This window comes from Rhopalosiphum maidis, chromosome 2 (genome assembly GCF_003676215.2).
Source record: "Rhopalosiphum maidis isolate BTI-1 chromosome 2, ASM367621v3, whole genome shotgun sequence".
NCBI classification, from domain to species: Eukaryota; Metazoa; Arthropoda; class Insecta; order Hemiptera; family Aphididae; genus Rhopalosiphum; species Rhopalosiphum maidis.
Window position 1 is genome coordinate 10496379 of NC_040878.1, and position 21317 is coordinate 10517695.

Consider the following 21317-nt stretch of genomic DNA (forward strand, 5'->3'; position numbering starts at 1 on the left):
AATAATTAAATTTAAAGATGTACCTAATTATCGTATTTAAAATCTGAAATAATCATTAAATATTTTATTCTATGGTAATAATTCTATATAATTATATATTATGTGCAACTATAAATATTTTTAAATAGATGATATTTCAATATTATATCCGAATTTCCAATCGTATTAATCGTAATATGATTCGGACATGAAATAAAATAATTAAAAGTTTTTTTAAAATTGATTGGATGTACTAAACGGTTTCTTTGAAATAATAATTTATTTAATGTCAGAAATATAAAGAAAACAATTTCACACTTTTTGAATTAATATAGCAAGTTGGTTATTTAAACATAAACTAAGTGTTGTTTAATATTATAGATTTCTTTGTTTCTAAACTAAAACGAGTTAATTAAATAAAGAATTAATTGTCTTATAATGAGTTTAGGTATTCAATATTTAGATGCCTACCTTCGACCTCGAATGATTTAAAAGTCAATTCTACACTCTCTCCGGGTGCTAATATGGTATAGTTGCATCTTAAATTGTTTGAATATCGTGCAGGATAGTTTGGTGAAACTATTTTTCCAGATTTTTTGGTAAAAACACCACCACAAATACTCTTCCAAGTGGCCTAAATTATAATATAAACAATTACAAAAAGTTGTTTTAAAATAAAAATAAAACGACTACTTACTTTAAAACCATCACCTTGAATATCATTATCAGTTCTTAAACGAACTTTTAACTTTGTTTCCGTTGAGTTGAATATAGGAGGTATTTGACGACCACACAATCGATCTCCTAGTGGCTCCCAGTTGTTATTAATAAAATCGAAAATCTATTTGATAAAATAAAGTCAAATTTAAATTTTTCAATTGTTCAAATATATTTTTATCTATTGATTATATTAACATATTTTACTTAAAATTACGTTTATCATTGATAAAAGAAATATAAGTGTCTTACCTGCACATAGTCCTTAGTACAATTAACACTTTGTTCCAAACTAAAACGTTCAACAAATTGCAAGCTAACCCTGTTGCCTGGTAATACTGCTATTGTCCACTCACATTCTTCGTCGTTTGGATATAAGTTTGGATAATTTTTGGAGGATATTTTACCTTTTTCGTTAATATAAACATTGCCACATCCATTTTGTGTGGATTCAAGAGTTAAATTGAAACCTTTCTTATTATTCTTTCCACTCTCAGATGAAAATTCGATCCATATCTCATTTGAAGAAGCCACTAAATTCTCCGGCAAAACGTTACCACAATATTTACCCAACACAGGACTTTCGGGACTAGATCCATCATGTATTATCACATAATTATTATCACACGACGCATCAAGGTCGATATCATTAAAACGTATCTAAAAATATAATATAAGCCATATATCATACATGTTAATAAAAATGTTTAATAATCTTATCTTTTTGACAATGAAAATATAAAAACAATTTATGCAATTTCTGATAATATTCATTTGTTTATATAATATTCGATATTTATTAAGGTATTATCTAATTTTCAAAAAATAATTATTGTTTTTAACATGTTATAGATGTTTTTGGTTGGATAAAACATTTTGTTTTTTAATCGTTACAGTTTTAATGGCAACCCGATAAAAAATAAAAGTAAAAAAAAAAAATCAAAATATTTTAATATTCAAATAACAGCGACCACTCCAAACATGTATACTATTCAATATTTTTTATGTTACGGAGAAAATATATTGGTTTTAGATATTGTTTAGTATAATAATAATCAGAGTATCGTGTACAAAGATCTAATGCTATACTCTGATGTATATAATAATAAGTAATAGCTAAATGTTTTATTATTGATATAGGTATCAATAATTATTCCACTTTTAAAAAAAAATATTAAATAACTGAATATTCTGTAAATCTAATCATTACACTGTTCACATTACACTTACATTAACATTTTCACCTTCGGGAAGTACTAGTGACCAAGCACAGTTCGTAATTTGCTTATAGTTATTAGGATAATTAGGACTAGTAATGGTAATTGTTTGTCCATATAGTACTCCACCACACATATTAATATAATAACTAAGACTTGCCGTGTAATTAACAGCTTTTTGATTTGAATGTAACTAAAATATGTCAATTAGATATTATTAAAAAAATTATTTTTAAACAATCAAATATTTTCTTTTTTAAACTCTTACCAAAAGTTTTATCATTGGTAATGGACTTATAACAAAAAATTTATCATTTTTGTTTGAAACGGGACAATACCTTTTCAGTAGCATGCTTTCATCCTCTAAATAGATTATATTGTTAATAAAATATTTAAAAGGTTACGAAAATAAAATATAATATATATTTACCATTGGTAGCTAATAAGAGAGAATTATAACCACAGGTCATTTTTGTTTCATTAATTTTAAAATCGGCTTCTATTACAATAGATCCATTTGTATTAGTCAAGTCCCATTGACAATGAACGCTGGTTAAATTTTTAATAGGTAATTTAATTGTACCATTGCTACTAGCATCGACTATGCCTCCACAAACTATTAAAAAAAAAATAAATAATAATAAATTATTTATAATACATAAAATATGTAATACAAAATGCATTAGTTATAAATTTAAGTTATGAATATTATCATGTATTTTTTAACATTTTTTATAATCATTTAGGTACATTAAGATTAAAATATACTTAGTATTTCTAGAGGTCACACGTTTTGAAATATTCCATTGTCTAGAAAAAGTACTTCTAGAACTGTAGATAATTTTCTATAAAAATTGTAATTTTGATAAAAGATTATTCATATATAATTTTAACTTGGTACAAAATGTTTGATATGATAAATCAATACATTTGTTATAAAATTTAAATTTATTCAAAATCATATAACAGATAATTTTTTCTTTTAAATTCTACCAATTAACACTAAACGGTTCATTATATTAAATTTCATACATTTTCTAGGAATATTTATTATAACAGGTATCAGGTACAGTCAATTAAAACATTTTTGAGAAAGGGTATAATACTGTCTACTAATCATAATATTATATACAATAGAAATACCGTTTAACTTTTATTTAACAAACTTAAAGTTCTCTATGTGACGAAATATTTTATTGAGCCATGACATTTTCTTTCGAAAAACTTTTCTATTTAACGAAAAAAAAGTACATTTAACAAACAATTTTGTGTTATTTAGATTATTTGTCGTAAACTTCAGTATATCAAAAATGTTCCAGATGACTTTAAATCATTAAATAAGTGCAAGAATTTATGGTCAGAGTGGTAGCAAAGTAGTACAGCAGAATACCAAAAAGTTCTTCAACAAATAATAAAAAAATATTTAAGAAAGTGTATAAGTAAACATATGCTATCAATTTTGTATTTATTTTTTTATTTTAGTTTATTCATTAATACTTATTATATATTATTGTATATTATATACCAGTTATTAAATACATGTGTGTTTTTATACACATCAAACATACATATTTGCATAAATTTTGAACAATAAAAATTAATTTTTAAAGTAAAGAAAATTATCATTTCTATTTAACGAATTTTTCTCAAAATACCATCAAGTTTATTAAATAGAGGTTCGACTGACTTAAATTTATTTTAAAAATCAATATTAGTTAGATTTATTTAAATCATAATATCTTCTCTTTGAATTATTATATAGTATTGTTATGATGGGATCTACTGAAATACTCGTACATAGAAAATTCAGAATATATATATATATATATATACATAATAACAAATCTTTTAAACGATTACTTACTGGAAGGTTTGTTTGATGAAAATTTCAATTTAAAACCACTTTGGATACCACTTATATAACCATAATCAAGTACCATTTCATTCGAAGTTGATTCATAAACATAGTTCATTGATACAGGATTAATAACAGGATCAACACATAATGGGGGACTTATGGTACTACTGCCTTGGTAAACCTTTAATTACATCAAATACAATATAAATTAGTACTGTGCTTTAAATTATTTTAAATACTAAGTGCTGTATAGTATTAGAATAAATATATTTACTCATATCTTGATTTAAAAAAAAAAATATTAGATTAAAATATTTAAATCTACTTCTAATATATTTCTAAGATTGTAAAATGTAAGGTATTTGTATTCATAACAGTAATTAGAGGTCAGATTTATATTCTCTTAAAATCCTTAAAATATTATGTTTTTATGTCACATAAAATAGGCAATATATTCTCTTAATATTTTTTTAAAATACCAAATATATGATGTTTTATGTCCTTAAATATACAAAATATTAATTTAATAGTATAAAAAAATTCAGTTTAAATTTATTTTTTATTAATTTGATTTTAAATATATTTAGTTTAATTAATTTTATAATAACAATTAATTACTATATACTGTTGACGAGACGGACGACTATTTGATGACGAATAGTCGTGACAGCTAACGAAATAACCGATGTGCTATCGCAATCGATAAGGAATACCTGGAGATTAATTTTTATTAGAACCCAGAAATAAATAATTTAGTGAACATTGTATTTATCAAAGTTCTGATATACGTGAAATATTTTCATTATATGCCGATATTACAAAAATATTCTCAAATATTCTCTAACGTGTTAAATATTCTCTAACCATTAAAATATACTTTTTTATACAAAATAAATTTTTTTTTATAAATTCTGTGTTTCATAAATCGTAAAGATTTTCTACTCCCATTTAACTACATAGACTAGAAACAAATATGTAAAATCATAAAAATCTGACCTCTAACAATAACAAATTTTATTTTAGACATGATGATACAAATTAAAGAAATACATTTTATTAAAATAAATAATTGTTTCAACATAAAATAAAAGTATACCAATACGTACATTATTTGAACCTAAAAATAAAATAGAAGTTATATCACTTTAAGTGATTATTTTTAGTGATTATGCATAACATATTATACGCATACAATAAAGCTTTTGATTCTTAAATCACAAACTATGATTTCACACTTACTATAAGTTTTTCTTTAAGGTCATTTTCTGGTAATGAATAGGTGTCACAACTTTGAGCGATCGATTTTCCTTTGATAATTTCAACAGTTATCATACGTCCTCTGGGTACGGTAATTGTATACGTACAGTATAGCCGTCTTTTATCCAAACTAGAATATCGAGGACTACTTATTTCACCACTTTCAACATCGTAATTTTGACTGCAGCCTATAAAAAATAATAAAACGTTATAATATAATGAGTTAAAATTATGATTGCTAAAATATAAATTAATACTCGAATTAACCATTTATAAAACAATTAATTAATTTAATTAAATATATTTTAACTAATAAATGATTTATAGTACTTACTATCGTACTCAGTATAATAAGTCAATAAAAACTTTGCATCAGTATTTTTCAAATAAAAAGGACCATTTTTTAAGTGTGATTTGAATTTAATCACCAATTCTTGACCAGATGATCTAATGGGGTTTGATGGTAAATTTGAACCAAAAATTGTTAATATTGCTATCCCTGAAAAAATATATCAATATCATAATTTTAAAGGTTCATATTATTGTATAAGCTCTAGGAGTCCTTTCATTTGCCATTAAGTCATTGCAATTTTACAATAATTCCTCCATTGTAATACGTATTATGTCCTTAACTAATATTAATCTGTAATCATTTGAACCATAACCACTCTATCTTTTTTAATGTAAATAATGTTTAAATGTTTATTATTGTAACTGTTAATTCTATTATTTGTTAAATACTATTGTTTAAAAATCCGAATGAAGTTAATTGATAAAACAATAAATCAATAATGGCAAATAATATAAGTCTCAAATGATAATTTGAATGAGTACCTAATGTAAACAATGAAAAATAATAATTAGAATTTCGTGTAACCAAGAACTTACTCAGAAAAAATGGCCTTGCACATAACAATAATTACAAGTTAGATTCAGAAAATATGATTTTTTTTTTAATTTGATAAATATGTTGTTAATGTGTTAATGATAATATTACGAATTTGGAATTTCGACTTAATGCTCTATACTGTCGTGTATAGGGCTAGGCCGGCTAGGGACTTCTATGAGTTTGCATGTTTTTCTATACTCATTAAAACATAGTTAAATAAAACATAAATTCGTTTTATGACAATACGAGTGTATATTTAATATGTATAGGCGTATATTTTTCATGATTGACCAAAGGTGTACGTTTTATAATTTCATAAGGAAAAACTTAATTTTAAATAGATTTTCTGGACCTGAGATATTAGTATGATGGTTTTAATTATATAAAATAAATATTTTAAAAATAATGTTTGTGTTTTTCTTGCCGATCACTTGCATATTTTAAAAGCATATTTAGTGGTGCATGCATATTTTAAGATTTTTTAAGGCATATAGTTCTTAGCCATAGTCGTGTACCTTCCGCGCATTACAATAATTAATTAAAAATAATAAAAATAGATAGAAAAAATCGAAAGTTAGAACATGTGATTTTTCGATCCCTGGTACTATTACTCAGTGCTAATGTTAAAACAATAGGTGACTAAAATAAGTACTGGTATTGTTGAACGGTTCTACGTCGTATATGGTCAGCGTATCATCGTATGTATCGTTGTTTGGCATTTCCGGGCCTCCAATGCTGGGGTACCGCCGTCTCAAGCTCACCGTATCAAATTTTAATACAATACGGCGTCTAGATTCAGTGATAATTCGATATTCACAATCCATGTTCGACTCATAAGAACCAGGATACTTCGGTGACGATATTGTTCCCCGCCGTGCTCGTCGAGTACCACCACATTTCGCTGTAAAATAAATTAAAAATTAATATTAAACCACATTAAAATAACTAAAAAATAATACATTTCAAAAAACTATAATTTATATAGAACATTAAAATTAAAAAAATCAAACAAAACTATTTGTAAGTATTCAATTACAATCTCAATAATATTATGGTGCTTTTAAAATGTTTATAAAAATAAATACCATAACATTTAGAACATTTTATATTATACAGTATACACATATATAATAACAATGCTGGATTTTTTATCTAAACATTTAAAAATATACGACATTATGAGTTTTAAAATAACTATGTATTTTAACGATTAATCCGATCCTAGTTAAGTTATTAGGGCATATTCAATACTCATACATTTACTAATCTATATTTAATCTTAGACTCGTTTAAAATCATCATATTGAGTATAATGAACTTTGAACATAACATATTTAGTATAAACTGAATCATTGGTAAAATATGAATCAAGCAATTTGTATGTTTGTTCGTTTCATGGTTTAGAAAGTACTAAAATTATACTTCCATTATTATCTTAAAAGACTTAAAATAAATCTTCAACTAAGATTTAACAAAACGTTAAAAACGTGTAAGTATTATTTTACTAAATTTTTTAACCGCCACCATTCTCAAAATTGGTGCAGCTATAATAAAATTAATTTAATTATATTATAATAATTAATACCTATAGTGACATTCAATTTAAAACCATTGTTAGGTATATTTAAATCCGTGAAATACTTAATGTACAAAAAGTTCTCGGTTGTTTCGATATCTCGAACTTGACTATTTCCACAAAAATGATTTATCAATTTCGAAAATCGAGCGGCACCATCTCTAAATTCAAGATATTCCTTTTCACACCTAAAGTTATACACAAAATTTTAATTATTGCAGAACTAATAAATACTTTAAATTTTTCACCAGAACAATAAATCCATGAAAGATATATCTTGAAGTATTTAAAGAAAAAAAATTTAATTAGATACAATCATTTGTATTATATGTTTTCTACATATTTTATAAAATAAATATAAACTTTATTTACTCTCTATCCAAAACTAAGTCTTCTATGGTTGCAGATATTTGTTCACCGGCAGACGCCACTACCGTCCAAATACATTCGGTGTGTGCTGGAGGTATATTTGGATATGAAGGAGATGTTATCTGTGTTATGTTGTACAAATCATTTAAATAAATTTGTCCACCGCAATTTATTGATTTTTCTTCAAATGCTATTTTCACGACCTAAATTTAAGACACATAATTTAGTCTTACCAAATGTTTATATATTTTTTTTTAGTTTTAGAACATTTAAATTAAATAAATCAAACTACTTATACTAAAAACTACTATTTATATGTATACTTTTTCAAAGGTATGAAACCGTACAGAAATATATTTTTTGTATTAAAATAAAAAAACAAAAAAAATTACCAAAATTGTATTACAATTAAATATTACAGTAATATACAATGTAATATTTATTTATTAAATTATAATATTCAGTGAAAATTCATAAAAATAATTTTACGAGATTGAAAATTAAATTAGAAAAAAAATGACTGGTTTTCATTGGTTATTCTCATAATCTAAATGAGAATCGTTTCTTAAATAACTGTGTTAGCATTTATATATGTTAGAGAGTTAGAATTCTCTAACTATTATTTTAATAAAACCTAAGACACCTTAAATGCTTAGCGTGTAATATTATCGATATGAGCCCAAAGCTAAGGAATTGGAGATAAGTAAAGCCAAGATCACAGATATTTGTATCAAGAAAAAAGGTCAATATTATGTATGAAATAAATATAAGTTTTACTTACGTCCTGTAATAATAATTTGACACGAACTTGTAATTTATTTTCAGTTGTAGACAGTGTTGCTATATTAGTACTGTCACAGTATTTACCTTGGCCAAGGAAAGGTGAATCTTCATAAAAACCATTTTTTAACTAAAATAAAGTATATGATTGGTAAGAATTATTATCAAATATCCACTTTATATACATCTACTTACCAAAACATAACTTTCTGCACATGAATACAATTTCATGGTAATAAATTTAACTGAAATAGTTCTTCCTGGTCGTACAGTAATATTCCAAGTGCAATGAAAATCATATGCGTACGGTGGGTCCAAGACTACAGCACTACTCATGTTAGATAAACTAATTACTCCTGTTGGTCCTCGTAATTCACCCCCACATCCTTTAACATCAGATACAAATTAAAAATATTACTTTGCCTTTATATAAATAGGTGCCATAGATGATTTATATCATTCAACGTACTTAATTTTGCTTCAACTTTGAATCCTGTACCATTCAATGACTTGTTTGAAATGAAAGTTAATATAACTTTATTCTTACCAACTATTTTTGTATCCTTGATTTGGTTAATATTTTTATATACTCTCTTTATTAATATCTTTTCTGCAGTAATAGGATCAACTAAAATATATTTATAATGTATAAATTATTAAAAATAAAAAATAATTTCAGTAGATGTTACTGTTATAGTTTTTTACTTTTAGAATTTAATATACATTAATAAAATTGATACATTTGATGTTACATTAAATTCAATTTTACTATTTATGTCGAGAAAAACATATGGCTATTATTTTACTGTTTTGTTTAATATAAAATTTAATAATAATAGGAATAGAAATGGTTTATATACGTATTTATATTTTTATTTTTTACTGTATCAACAGAAATTTTAATATTAAAAAAGGTGGACAAGTGGATATCGCTCTGCTGTATACCTAGTAGAGATGGAGAGTAGGTCACTGTGTTGAATGTGTTAAATTTGAATGCAAAGACAGGTATCATTGTATACGAAAAACGATTCTGAACGGAGATGATTTGTCAGTCTAGGGTAATTAGTAGGTTATATTATATTATTACCTATATTTAAATTGTAATATATCGCTATTTTACTAGATTTCGTAAAAAAATTAATTTCAAACGCTCATAAATTGTTTTCTATATTGACGCTGGAGTTTTTTTTACAATTATTTGAAGAAAAAGTTATGGAGAAACTTGTGATGGGTTTTTTAACCTTAGATTAAAATTTATAACAATTTTATGAATACTCAACTTCAAAATCTTGCAAGTTTTCGCGATTTTGTCATATTTTGTAAACATTTGAACTTTTAATGCTTATAAACAAAAATGGTAACTGACGATTTTTGATTTTTTTTTTTACTACAATAATATAAACTTATAATAAACATTGTCATTTAAATTTTAAAGATTTTTTAGAAAGCCAAATTTTTTTTATCGGCATTTCAACAAAAAATACTAAGAAAAATTTATCGTAAATAGATAACGCTGTATAAACATTTGGTAAAAATTTCAAGTATTTACAATGATTCGTTTTTCAGTTAAAGCAAAATCAAAAAATCGGTTTTGTCGAAAAGTTATGCGTAAAAATTCCCGTTTTTCCATTTTTTCAGGGTTTTTCCTGACACTTTTGAAAACTACTGGACATTTTTTACTTTTGATCCTTCCCTCCTCCCAAAGTACCAACTAGATTCAATTTCCTTTTCAAAAAAGAGTTTAAGTCAAAAATCAAAGCATTATTACTATAAACGTGATGACCGACACAAAAATAAAAATAAATATAAAAAATAACACACACATCATTGTAAAATCAATTATCAACTCCGTTCAGAATTTAAAAGTAAACATCATTATCAAATATGATAAAATCTATAAATTAAAATTTTTAGTAAAAAAAAAGAAGTATTTTCAATACTTATATTTTTCTTTTAAGAAGTTTAAATATTGATGTATGTTAATGTCATGATAAAAGTTCATTTTTGAGCTGTATAAACAGTATAAATTTAAATGTTATAACTTATAAGGTTTTAATGTTTATATTGATAAATTACACACAACAATATTGAAGTAAAATTTAAATTAATATTTTAAACCATAACACTAGTTATTGTACCTAACTCAATTTATCTTATCACAACAAGCTCGCCTTTTGAGATAGTATTAACCTATATTTTGTAAATTGAAAATTTTTATAATTTTAGCAGACATAAAAAAAATAATTTTGAAATAATATTTTTTAACGTTTTTAATACCAGTCTTTTTATATGTTAAAAAATTATTATTATGAATTAAATTAAATTAAAATTGATACAGTATTTAAAATTTCGTTTAAATAATATCAGCTATTTATTAGTATTGAAAATTATAATTCTATATTACCGGTTTCTATATTGATATGATCTTTAAAATAAAATTCTGTAGATGAATGAACAGGATACAGATCTACATCCAGAATATCAATTTCTATATGATATTGTGGTTCTGTATGAATTGTCCAAGTTACATTGATATTAGGTTCGTAGCCATAAGGATAACCAGGACTTGTAATTATCACACTTGTATTGGTGCTTGGTGATAAATAATGATCAAAACTAGATTTGTTATCTGAAAATATGTGAAGTAAATTTGAATTCCATCGTTTTTAAATAAATTCCTTAATACCTACATATTAATATATTCATACAAAATAATTGTACTGTAAAAATTATATTATAATTACTTACATTTAACGTCCAACATGGTGATATATTGTTTTTTATAAAATGGCACATCCACGGTTGTCCATGATAGTAAAAAGTATATACCGCCAACTTGTCTACTACCAGCTGTCAGTTTTATGTATACAGTGCTACCGGTTGATGTTATAGTTTCATTAAATACTGTATTAAAATGTGTATTGCTTAGTTCATACAAAATTAATGAATTGACATTATCTCCATCATAAATCTTCATGCAAATAAATAAAATTAACTACTATAGACTATAAATTTAAAATAAAATGTTATAATTTTATTTACCTTTAAACTATGAATTTTGGAGGTAGTTATAAACTCTTTTATTACGATTTGAACTTGTTTTCGTTGATCTACAGTTATTTTCCATGAATAATCTTCACTATCTCTATATGCTTTCGGATACAATGGATTAGAGATTTCTCCAGATTGATTTGTCAGATCAATTTTATTTACTAAAATGTATGTAAGCATTATTTAAACAACGAATTGCTATAATAATAATAATAATAATAATAAACATACCATATTTAAAATCTGCAGTAAATCCTTTAGCTGAACCAAGAGAACTGGAACGAAATTTGATCCAAAGCGTCAAACCAGAAGTAATATTAGATGGCAAATTTGGACCACAAAAATAACCTAAGATTGGACCCATAGAATCTCCTTCTCTGACTTCCACATAAACTTCATTGCAAAACTCGTCTTCTTCTAATTCAAAAGCAATGAAATTCAAAGACACGCGATTTCCGACAGAGGACTTTAATATCCAAACACATTCAGAATCTCTGAAATAATTGTTTGGATAGTTGGGCGAAGAAATCGTTCCCCTTAATGAGTCGTAAATTCCACCACATGCTAATTAAAACAAAATAACGTAATTACAAAAATATTTAAATCATTTAGGTTATACCATATGTTTATACAGACCTACTGATCTTACAGAATACAGAGCTGTAAATGAATCCATCGCACCAGAGTTATCTGTAAATTCTATACGCATAGCAGGTCCATTACTGACAATAGGTGGCGGCATTGGATTTGATTTACAAAACTTTGTTATTTCGGGAGCATCCAAATCAGGACCATCCAAAATTCTAAATATTGTATGAAATAAATTACTAGAACACTGCACATCAGTTGCATTTGTTGTTTCCACTGCGGTACTATCTAAATTATGTACTATGTCAATATGAGTAAACGTTAATGTGACTTTCGACTGTGGCATATCAGATATAATAGTCCATGTACAGTTTTCGTTTAAATTGTTTGTTAAAGATGGATTGTTTGTAATAATCCCTGAATCATTTGTAATTAACCTTGCACCACATGCCTAAAAAATATATCAGTAAAAGTATTACAAAAGTATATTAAAACTAATAGTAATTACCGTAGAATATATCGCTTTGAACCCTTTTGCTCGTATGTCACGTTTTCCTACTTCAAAAGATACAAGAAGTTTATTAGATGAAGATATAATCGGTGAAGGTATACTATTTCCAGAATGGTTAAGTAGTAGTTTTCCATGGATATTGCCGTCATAAACTAAAACTTTATCTTTGGTTTTTATAGGGAAACTCCGAGTACTGAAGTCAACGAATGTGAGATTAATTAAATGAGTTTCTGCTACCTCAATATACCATTTGCAAGAACTGTTAGAATCGTAGTTTTGTGGGTAATTTCTAGTATGGATAACTCCTTGAGGAGCAGTAAACCTTCCACCACATTCTATAATATTAATCATAATAGTTAAACAAATCAATATTAAAACAAACATTTTATTTTAAAAAGTTCAATCTTGGTATAAAATTATAAACATTTATAAATGTTTTTAATTGTAAATTTTTACTAGAGGAGATTAAAAGTGAATGTAAAATATTGTGTTCCGTGTTAGGTGTTTGATTAAAAAATAAAAAGTAATTTATAAATGCCTTCTTAAAAATGATGAAAAACATAAATAATATAATAATTAGGGCTTACATTTCGTAGAAAATACTTTTTTATCGGGGAAATTGATATAAAGATAACTCTAATATTTTTGTATAAATACATTTTTTTTTAATCAAAATTTATTTTATTTTGTTTTTTCACCCCTTAAAATTTTTTTTCCTAATCTTTATATAATTTTTATGAAAATTACGTATATTACACGTATTTATATAATGTTATTTGATTATTCCACTGTAATCTTGGCAGAAAAATAATAATAATAATTTAATAGATGGCTTAAAAGATAAATTTAAACTTAAATTAAATATATTTTTTCTATTTATAAATGCTTTTTAACGGTTTATTTTGCTAAAAACACCAAATCATAATCATAAAGAATAAATTTAAATAATGTGAATAATAATAAAAATTATGGTATAACATTTCTAATTTACAATTTATTTATAGTACTTTATCTAATATTTTTAGTTAGTAACAGAATAAACTCACTCGATGGGACTGTTCTATATATAGCTTTAAATCCTTTCCTCTGAGTTTCCATACCAGAATCAAATCTTATAAAAGCTTCATTATCTCCAGACGTTACAATAATTTGACTTGTTTGTTTATGACATACCCGTAACAATTCTGGACCAGAATCATCGTGTCCACTGTAAATCTAAAATAAAAATAAATATAAAAATAATAATAAAATAATATAAAATATATAAATAAAAATTTTAAACAAAGTATAATTATTTAAACATATTAATACATACAGCTAATGCATCAAGTGTACAAGATCTTGAAGACTCTAACCAAAAATCTTGTATAATTATCTCTATAGTATATCCATAATCAGCGACAATAGTCCATTCACATGTTGTACTGGGAGGATAAAATCCAGGATATCCAGGTGATGTAAATTCCCCTTCGTGTGGATCCAATACTCCTCCGCAACCATCTACTATCCATTCTAAACGAAAACTATCAAATCTATCCATAAAGAATAATCTGCTTCTAAAATTATAATCAATTTTTATTATATTTTTAGTTGAAGCAATCACAGATTGATTATAATCTAAAGAACTATAAGTCCACAAAACTGTATTTATTTCATTTATATTTGCACCTTCCAATATCTATAAATATATTATATAAAAATGTATGAATTATTTTCAATTATTTATGTATTTTATAAATATAAAATTGTACTTACAGTTAATTGAGAATTGTTTCGTTTGTTATTAACTGATATACTTTGTATTTGATGCGAAAAATATGTAGAACGCTTTTGAAATATTTTTAATGAAGTGAATGTTATATTAACTTTACTTCCTTTAGGTGCAACGATTGTCCATTCACATTTATCTGATCTTATATTTTCTTGTTGAGCCATTTCAATAGCACCTTGATATCCTTTTATAGTTACATTACAATCTAAAATAAAATATTTTATTTTAATATTTCCCCAAAATAAATATATTTTTTTTTTGTTACGGTTTAATTTATACCAACCTATAGCATATGTTAAAGAGAAGCCTCTCCCTTTGGAAAAACCACTATTTCTAAATTTAATGTACATCTGGTTTGTAGATGAATGTACATAAGTAGATGATTGAGAATCTGAACAAAATGTTCCTAATATTTTACTAGCGCTATTATCACCATCATAAATCTGTAAAAGTATTAATTTAATACGAATAAATCAATAAATTATATAAGCATAGGTAATTTACAAAAATAAATTACTAAATAATGTTATTTATAAATTAAATTCACTAATAAATATATCTGAAATAATATTTTTTTTGAACCTCAGATTTAACGGTAAAATATAAATATTGTAAATGTAGAAAAATAAAATACATTAATAATGAAACGTACTTCAAGGAAATTATCTTTACACTGTCCTCCAGAAAAATGGTCTGTTATTAATTCGATATCTACTATAGTGAGTTTGATTTGATTTCCTTGTGCCACTGCTATCTTATAATAGCATTCTAATGACTCCTGTATAGGTAATGGATAGTTAGGAGATACAATATGTCCAACACCAGAATTCAATATTCCTCCACAACCTTTTAATGATGTTAAATTATATATTATTTGTACATCTAAATTTAATTAAATTTAACTTTATACCTTTGGAAGTTGTATACCATTGCATGAAAAAACCTTTACGCCCTCTAGATCCATCAGATACAAATCTTATAAAAAGTGAATTTCCAATTGAAGATATAATAGGAAGAATTTTTGATCCACAATATTTTCCAATTAAAGGTGATGTAGGATATCCTCCATTTCTATAGAAATAATTAATTATAAACTATATTAATTATTAATACTTTAGTTAAACATACCGAATTTCCACAAAATCAAAACGGCAGTCTGTACTTTCTTCGAGCAGAAAATGAGTAATGTTTAACTCAATCTGATTAGTTACTGGTACACTTATTACCCATGAACAATCTTTGAGTTTTGGATAATCATTTGGAAAATTTGGTGATTTAATAAAACCTTCTCGTGTGAAGAAATTTCCACCACATGCTATATATGTATATATATTATATAAATTATTATTTATATGCAAAATATAATATTATTTAATACTATTAAACCATAAATACCTTGAGCTTTATTAAGCGAAATATAATTTAGCATAAATCCGTCTTGTGCCACTGAATGATCAGTTTTAAAAATAATTGTTAGTCGATTACCTAACGACGTCAATACAGGTGGAACCTTAGTCCCACAATACCTACAAAATTAAATAAAATATTTTTGATTTAAAAATCTTACTAGTTTTATGAAATATTTTTAATATATAAATACATAGGATTTATAACAAGCGAGAACTAAAAATTTAACTTATTATTATGAATATTAGAGTTAATATTCAAATTTAACGTAATTCATAAAACCTAATTAATAGATTAATTTAACAACTTTATTATTCTGTTGGACAATATAGTTTACCTAGCAATTTTCGACGAATTTCCAGAATTACTATTGTCATATATTTCAACATAATCATTATTACAAGAATGTTGGTTTTCTAAGGAAAATGTTAACCAGGTTATTTGTATTTGACTAGATTCGTTTACTGATATAATCCATTCACACAACTGGTTGTGTAAATATTGTTCTGAATGTTTCGAAGATTGTATAATACCAGATGGTTCCTTCAAAATACCGCCACATGCTAAAGTATTGAAAAAATATGATATCATAATTATCATAGTAAATAGGTAACTAAAATTGAAATTCAATAATATTATATTGCTTACCTATATCAATTGTCGAATAGTTAGCTAGAAATCCTTTATTGGAATTAGAATGATCGGTAGAAAATTTTAACCACAGATAATTATGTGTCGATAGATAGGGAAGTTTAGGAAGTTTATTAATATTCCCACATAACAATGCAATTAAAGTTGAATTCTCATTATCTCCATCCCTGATCTGAAATAGATATTATTTACGTTGAACATATATATAATAAATAATCAAAAGACTCAAGATTATCTAAGTTGTAAGATTATTTAAATTGTAAGATATATAAATCATTTCAAATCTTATAGTTGTATAACAAAAAATTATATTACATAATAATGTCATTTGTCAATATAATATACAGGTAAACAAAAATAATTTAAAAATACCTTATTTATCTATTTCTTGACATAAAATAAATAAAAATATAATGTTGCATACATTTTTATAAAAAGAACAATTGAATCTTAAGAAATTGCAATCCAAGTTCCAAATACTGATGTAAGGTGTTGAATTATAAAAATAAAATATACATCAGAATTCATAAAGCATTCCTAAAAGATATTATATTCAAACTATACGAGTATGTGAATTAGTTACCTAAATAGCTTGAGACTAGATTCTCTTATTATTATTGATTATTACTATTTATTTTTATATTAAAAATGTATGAATATTTAATAGGGATATATTATTATATACTACAGTTATAAAAAAATTTAAAAAATATAGGTTAGATAACATGTAGTTATCTAGTTATTTAATATTTTAATAGTATAAAAGTAAAAAATGAAGTTATTCTTTTCTACTAGTTTATGTTTTTTTTTTGACAAAATTTTACTTTATTTATATACCTAAACAAAATAGATAAACTGATTTGATCGGTATATTTAGGTACCTATGTAATAATTAAAACTAAAAAAATTTTATTAAGTATAAAAAATACATTTCTTTAAATATCAACAATATATAAATGTTTATAAAGATAATATAATAGGTACATTATATATTTCCAGTTAAAAAAATGTAAAATACTAAACTATTAAATAAAAACCAATTATATTTATTAAAGCAAGTAATCGACCAACAACATTACCTCTAATGAATCATAAAGGCATTTTGGATAAGATAGATCTTCAATTTCCATATCCAAAAATGACAATCGGATTGCTTTTCCAACTGGTTGAGCAATAAGGTACTCACATATTTTATTTTTTGGATAAGGATTTGGATAAAATGGTGATTCAATAATACCTTTACTTTCTGTAAATATTCCACCACACACTAAAAAAAAAATATATATATATATATATTTATAAGTATTAACTTATTTGTATATTAATATTTTAATATACTTATAAAATAGTCTTATAGCTATTCAACTGTATAAATTATTACTATTAAATTATTGATACATATTTTGTAATACATTTTGAATTCCATTGATTACCTCCTAATTGAATAACTATTAAAACAAATATATTTATGCATACGTGTTTCATATTTGATTGTAAATCCTTCAGCTGTAGATGAAAAATCAGACTTAAAAATAATGGTGACTTCATTGCTATTTGTGATTATTGGTTGATCAAATCTTTTTGAACCACAATAACGACCAATTAATGGTGATTTAATATTAGAACCATCGTAAATCTATTAATAATAATGAAATAATATATTTATTTTATGTACTGAAAGTATTATTTTTATTTTTTACCAATACCGTAAATAAAACATACTTCCAAAAAATCTGTTGAACAATTTGTAGATTGCTCAATGCCAAATTTCTTTACAAATGCAAGTTTTAGTCTCTGTTTTGAAGGCATTCTAATATGCCACTCACAATTTAAATTGTCCAAATAATTATTATCATCACTAGTTAAATCTACCGGTGAAGCTATTATTCCAGATGGACTTGTATAAATTCCACCACATCCTGGTACACCTAATTAAAAATATGTAGATAAACATAGGTAACTTTAATTATGTATGAAAATACCAAAGTAAATTACATAAACATATTAAATACCTTCAATTACAGTATACGTCATTTGAAATCCGTAATCTTGACCAGAACCATCAGAATGGAAGTGTAAACTTGCATGTTGACCTGAAGTAAATATAGGAGGAGGAAGACCATTAGAAGTAGTATTGCATAATTTTGCTAATACTGGACTGTGCTGTGTAAAACCGTCTCTAATCTACATCAAAAATAAAATTATTTTATTATTCTTATTTAGATATTATAGGATTATTGATTAATATATACGTATATTTTATATACGTATGAAAATGTTACCTCTAAATAATCATAACTACAATTTATATGACGCTCAAATTTTAATGAGAAAAAATTTAATTGAATTCTTTTTCCTGGAGTGGCATTCAAAGTCCAATAACAGTCACGATTAGGTGGATATTTTCCCGGAGAACCGGGAGAGGATAATGTTCCGTGTGATTCAATATCTAATGCACCACCGCATTCTAAAAAAAAATAAAAAATATTTTAAATTTTTAATTAAGTTAAAAGAATATCTTTGAATATAACAAAATTTATTTTACCAGGTTTAATTGTAGTGTAATTCAACTGAAAACCCCGAAAATTTTTTAATCCATCAGAATGAAAACGTACAAAAACCATACTTGAATCCGAAATAATACTATTGTTTGAGGGTAAAGAATTTCCGCAAAATTTACCCAACACTTTACCATCCTCATCTTCGCCGTTCATAATCTAAAATAACTCAAATGAGTATTATACTATAAAAATTAATAAATATTGTATACCTCGACGTAGTCGAAAGAGCAATCATCTGTTTTTTCAATATCAATCCAAACAAAAGATATATTAATAACACGAGATGAATTAACATCAATCGTCCACACACAATTTGCGTTACTCTGATACGTTGATGATGTATTTGACACGGGATACTGTAGAGTTCCATTGAAGGTGTCAAAATAACCACCACAATCTTCAAAATATCTCAACATTAACAAATGTTTGAAAGCAAAATGTTTTTTATAATACATGTTAAATATACACTTACTTTCTAAAAATGATTCACAAAACTGTCCAAAATACCCACTAGGGCAGATACAAGTAAAATCACCGCTTACAGATCCAGAGACACATTGTCCATTTTGGCATGGATTTTCTGAACACCCTCTTTCTACATGATGTATATTGCATGTTATTCCTATAATGAATGAAAATCGTCTCGAAATTATTATGCTTATACTAATTACTATTAATATCTTCATCAACCAAATATCACCTGTATAACCCGTATCACAAAGACATAAATACGTATTATTTGAACTTGAAAGGCATTCACCATGTGAACCACAAGGATTATTCATGCAAGGATCTATTACTGTTCTATTGTTTTTAATGCATCCATTAATTCCGACTCCATTGCCAATATACCCTTGCCGACAAGTACACTGAATTGTTGTTTCAGCATAAACTAAGTAAAGTAACATAATATTATAAATGACTTAAAAATAAAAACATATTTTTTGTTTTGTTTACCAGTGCACTCGGCATTTGGATGACACCCTCCGTTGTCTATCGCACAAACTCCTCCGGATATATAGACGCAGTTAAACCCATCACCACTATAACCAGGTGGACACGGTTTACATTTGAACGAACCCTTGAGTAATATCACAAATAATAACATTTTACAAAAATTATTTTTAAAGTAATTATTCTGAGAAGAACTGAAAATTATTAATCGTCTTCTCATCACATTTTGAATAGAAAATATCAAACATGATACAAGTATATTTAATAAACTTTAATATATGCGTAACAGTACACATCAAATTTAAAAAAATTGGTTTATTCGCCGTCGAAAGATCTTAGAAATATTTTTATAGTTAAATTAATTAAAATTATATAAAGAGGGTAAAAATAATAAATGAGGTGTCTTAAAGGTTTTCGTCGTGTTTAAAATAATATGCACTGTAAAACATTTATTAAAAAAACATAAGCAAAGTATCTACTGTGTACCTAACAATCAACGATTAAATTTTAAATGGACGCCTATCCGCATGTGTTGATTCTGCCTTACTAATGTACATCATTACAAATTTGCGTTCAGTAAAACACATTTTGTGATGTTAGCTTTAGTATTAGAGTAAATTTACTTATTATAAAATTTAAAGGTAAGAATATTGTCTAGAAAATTACATATGCTATTATTGATATTATCATTTTAAAGTGAGTTATAGATATGTAAAATATTATAACTTTAAAATTTTGAAATCATAATATCAATAAAAGCATATGTAATTTTCTAGATAATATTCTTACCTTTAAATTTTATAATAAGTAAATTTACTCTAATATTAAAGCAAACATCACAAAATGTGTTCTTCTGAACAGAATTTATTATGATATACATTAGTAAGACAGAGACAACACATGCGGGTATGGCGTCATCTTAAGCTTAAATTTAATATCAATATAATTTTCACGTACTCTAGTGTTAACGCATTGAACTCTAGGATTCAAACTGCAACCACCGTTGTTTATTAAACACTCGTTGACGTCTGTACACACAAAACCATCTCCTTCGTAACCTTATAAACATGTACAGATCACGACATTATATAACATGAATTTTCAATACGTATATTATACACGTTTAAACTGTATATGTAATGTGTATACATATAAATATGCTACGGTTCAAATAAAAAAAT

General features: G+C 25.2%; 1 protein-coding gene across 1 annotated transcript in view; it reads right to left on the reverse strand.

The window, feature by feature from the left end:
- LOC113554740 (cubilin) overlaps window positions 1-21317 on the reverse strand; it is a 31284-nt gene that overhangs the window by 6719 nt on the left and 3248 nt on the right. Inside the window, exons 8-49 of the mRNA XM_026958706.1 lie at window positions 21094-21194; window positions 20140-20263; window positions 19883-20074; window positions 19655-19804; window positions 19392-19579; window positions 19167-19338; window positions 18904-19088; window positions 18634-18805; window positions 18344-18549; window positions 18098-18257; window positions 17701-17888; window positions 16619-16793; window positions 16308-16533; window positions 15959-16089; window positions 15692-15878; window positions 15474-15634; window positions 15216-15409; window positions 14847-15006; window positions 14548-14768; window positions 14108-14470; window positions 13839-14007; window positions 12790-13127; window positions 12330-12732; window positions 11925-12257; window positions 11685-11854; window positions 11391-11613; window positions 11047-11271; window positions 9112-9270; window positions 8838-9028; window positions 8644-8772; window positions 7866-8065; window positions 7503-7681; window positions 6570-6818; window positions 5363-5527; window positions 5011-5216; window positions 3778-3952; window positions 2344-2529; window positions 2182-2276; window positions 1927-2106; window positions 949-1356; window positions 677-820; window positions 451-613 (exon numbers count right to left, since the gene is read on the reverse strand). Coding sequence (XP_026814507.1) covers window positions 451-613; window positions 677-820; window positions 949-1356; window positions 1927-2106; window positions 2182-2276; window positions 2344-2529; window positions 3778-3952; window positions 5011-5216; window positions 5363-5527; window positions 6570-6818; window positions 7503-7681; window positions 7866-8065; window positions 8644-8772; window positions 8838-9028; window positions 9112-9270; window positions 11047-11271; window positions 11391-11613; window positions 11685-11854; window positions 11925-12257; window positions 12330-12732; window positions 12790-13127; window positions 13839-14007; window positions 14108-14470; window positions 14548-14768; window positions 14847-15006; window positions 15216-15409; window positions 15474-15634; window positions 15692-15878; window positions 15959-16089; window positions 16308-16533; window positions 16619-16793; window positions 17701-17888; window positions 18098-18257; window positions 18344-18549; window positions 18634-18805; window positions 18904-19088; window positions 19167-19338; window positions 19392-19579; window positions 19655-19804; window positions 19883-20074; window positions 20140-20263; window positions 21094-21194 — 8346 coding nt within the window. The remainder of the gene's footprint in view (window positions 1-450; window positions 614-676; window positions 821-948; window positions 1357-1926; window positions 2107-2181; window positions 2277-2343; window positions 2530-3777; window positions 3953-5010; window positions 5217-5362; window positions 5528-6569; window positions 6819-7502; window positions 7682-7865; window positions 8066-8643; window positions 8773-8837; window positions 9029-9111; window positions 9271-11046; window positions 11272-11390; window positions 11614-11684; window positions 11855-11924; window positions 12258-12329; window positions 12733-12789; window positions 13128-13838; window positions 14008-14107; window positions 14471-14547; window positions 14769-14846; window positions 15007-15215; window positions 15410-15473; window positions 15635-15691; window positions 15879-15958; window positions 16090-16307; window positions 16534-16618; window positions 16794-17700; window positions 17889-18097; window positions 18258-18343; window positions 18550-18633; window positions 18806-18903; window positions 19089-19166; window positions 19339-19391; window positions 19580-19654; window positions 19805-19882; window positions 20075-20139; window positions 20264-21093; window positions 21195-21317) is intronic.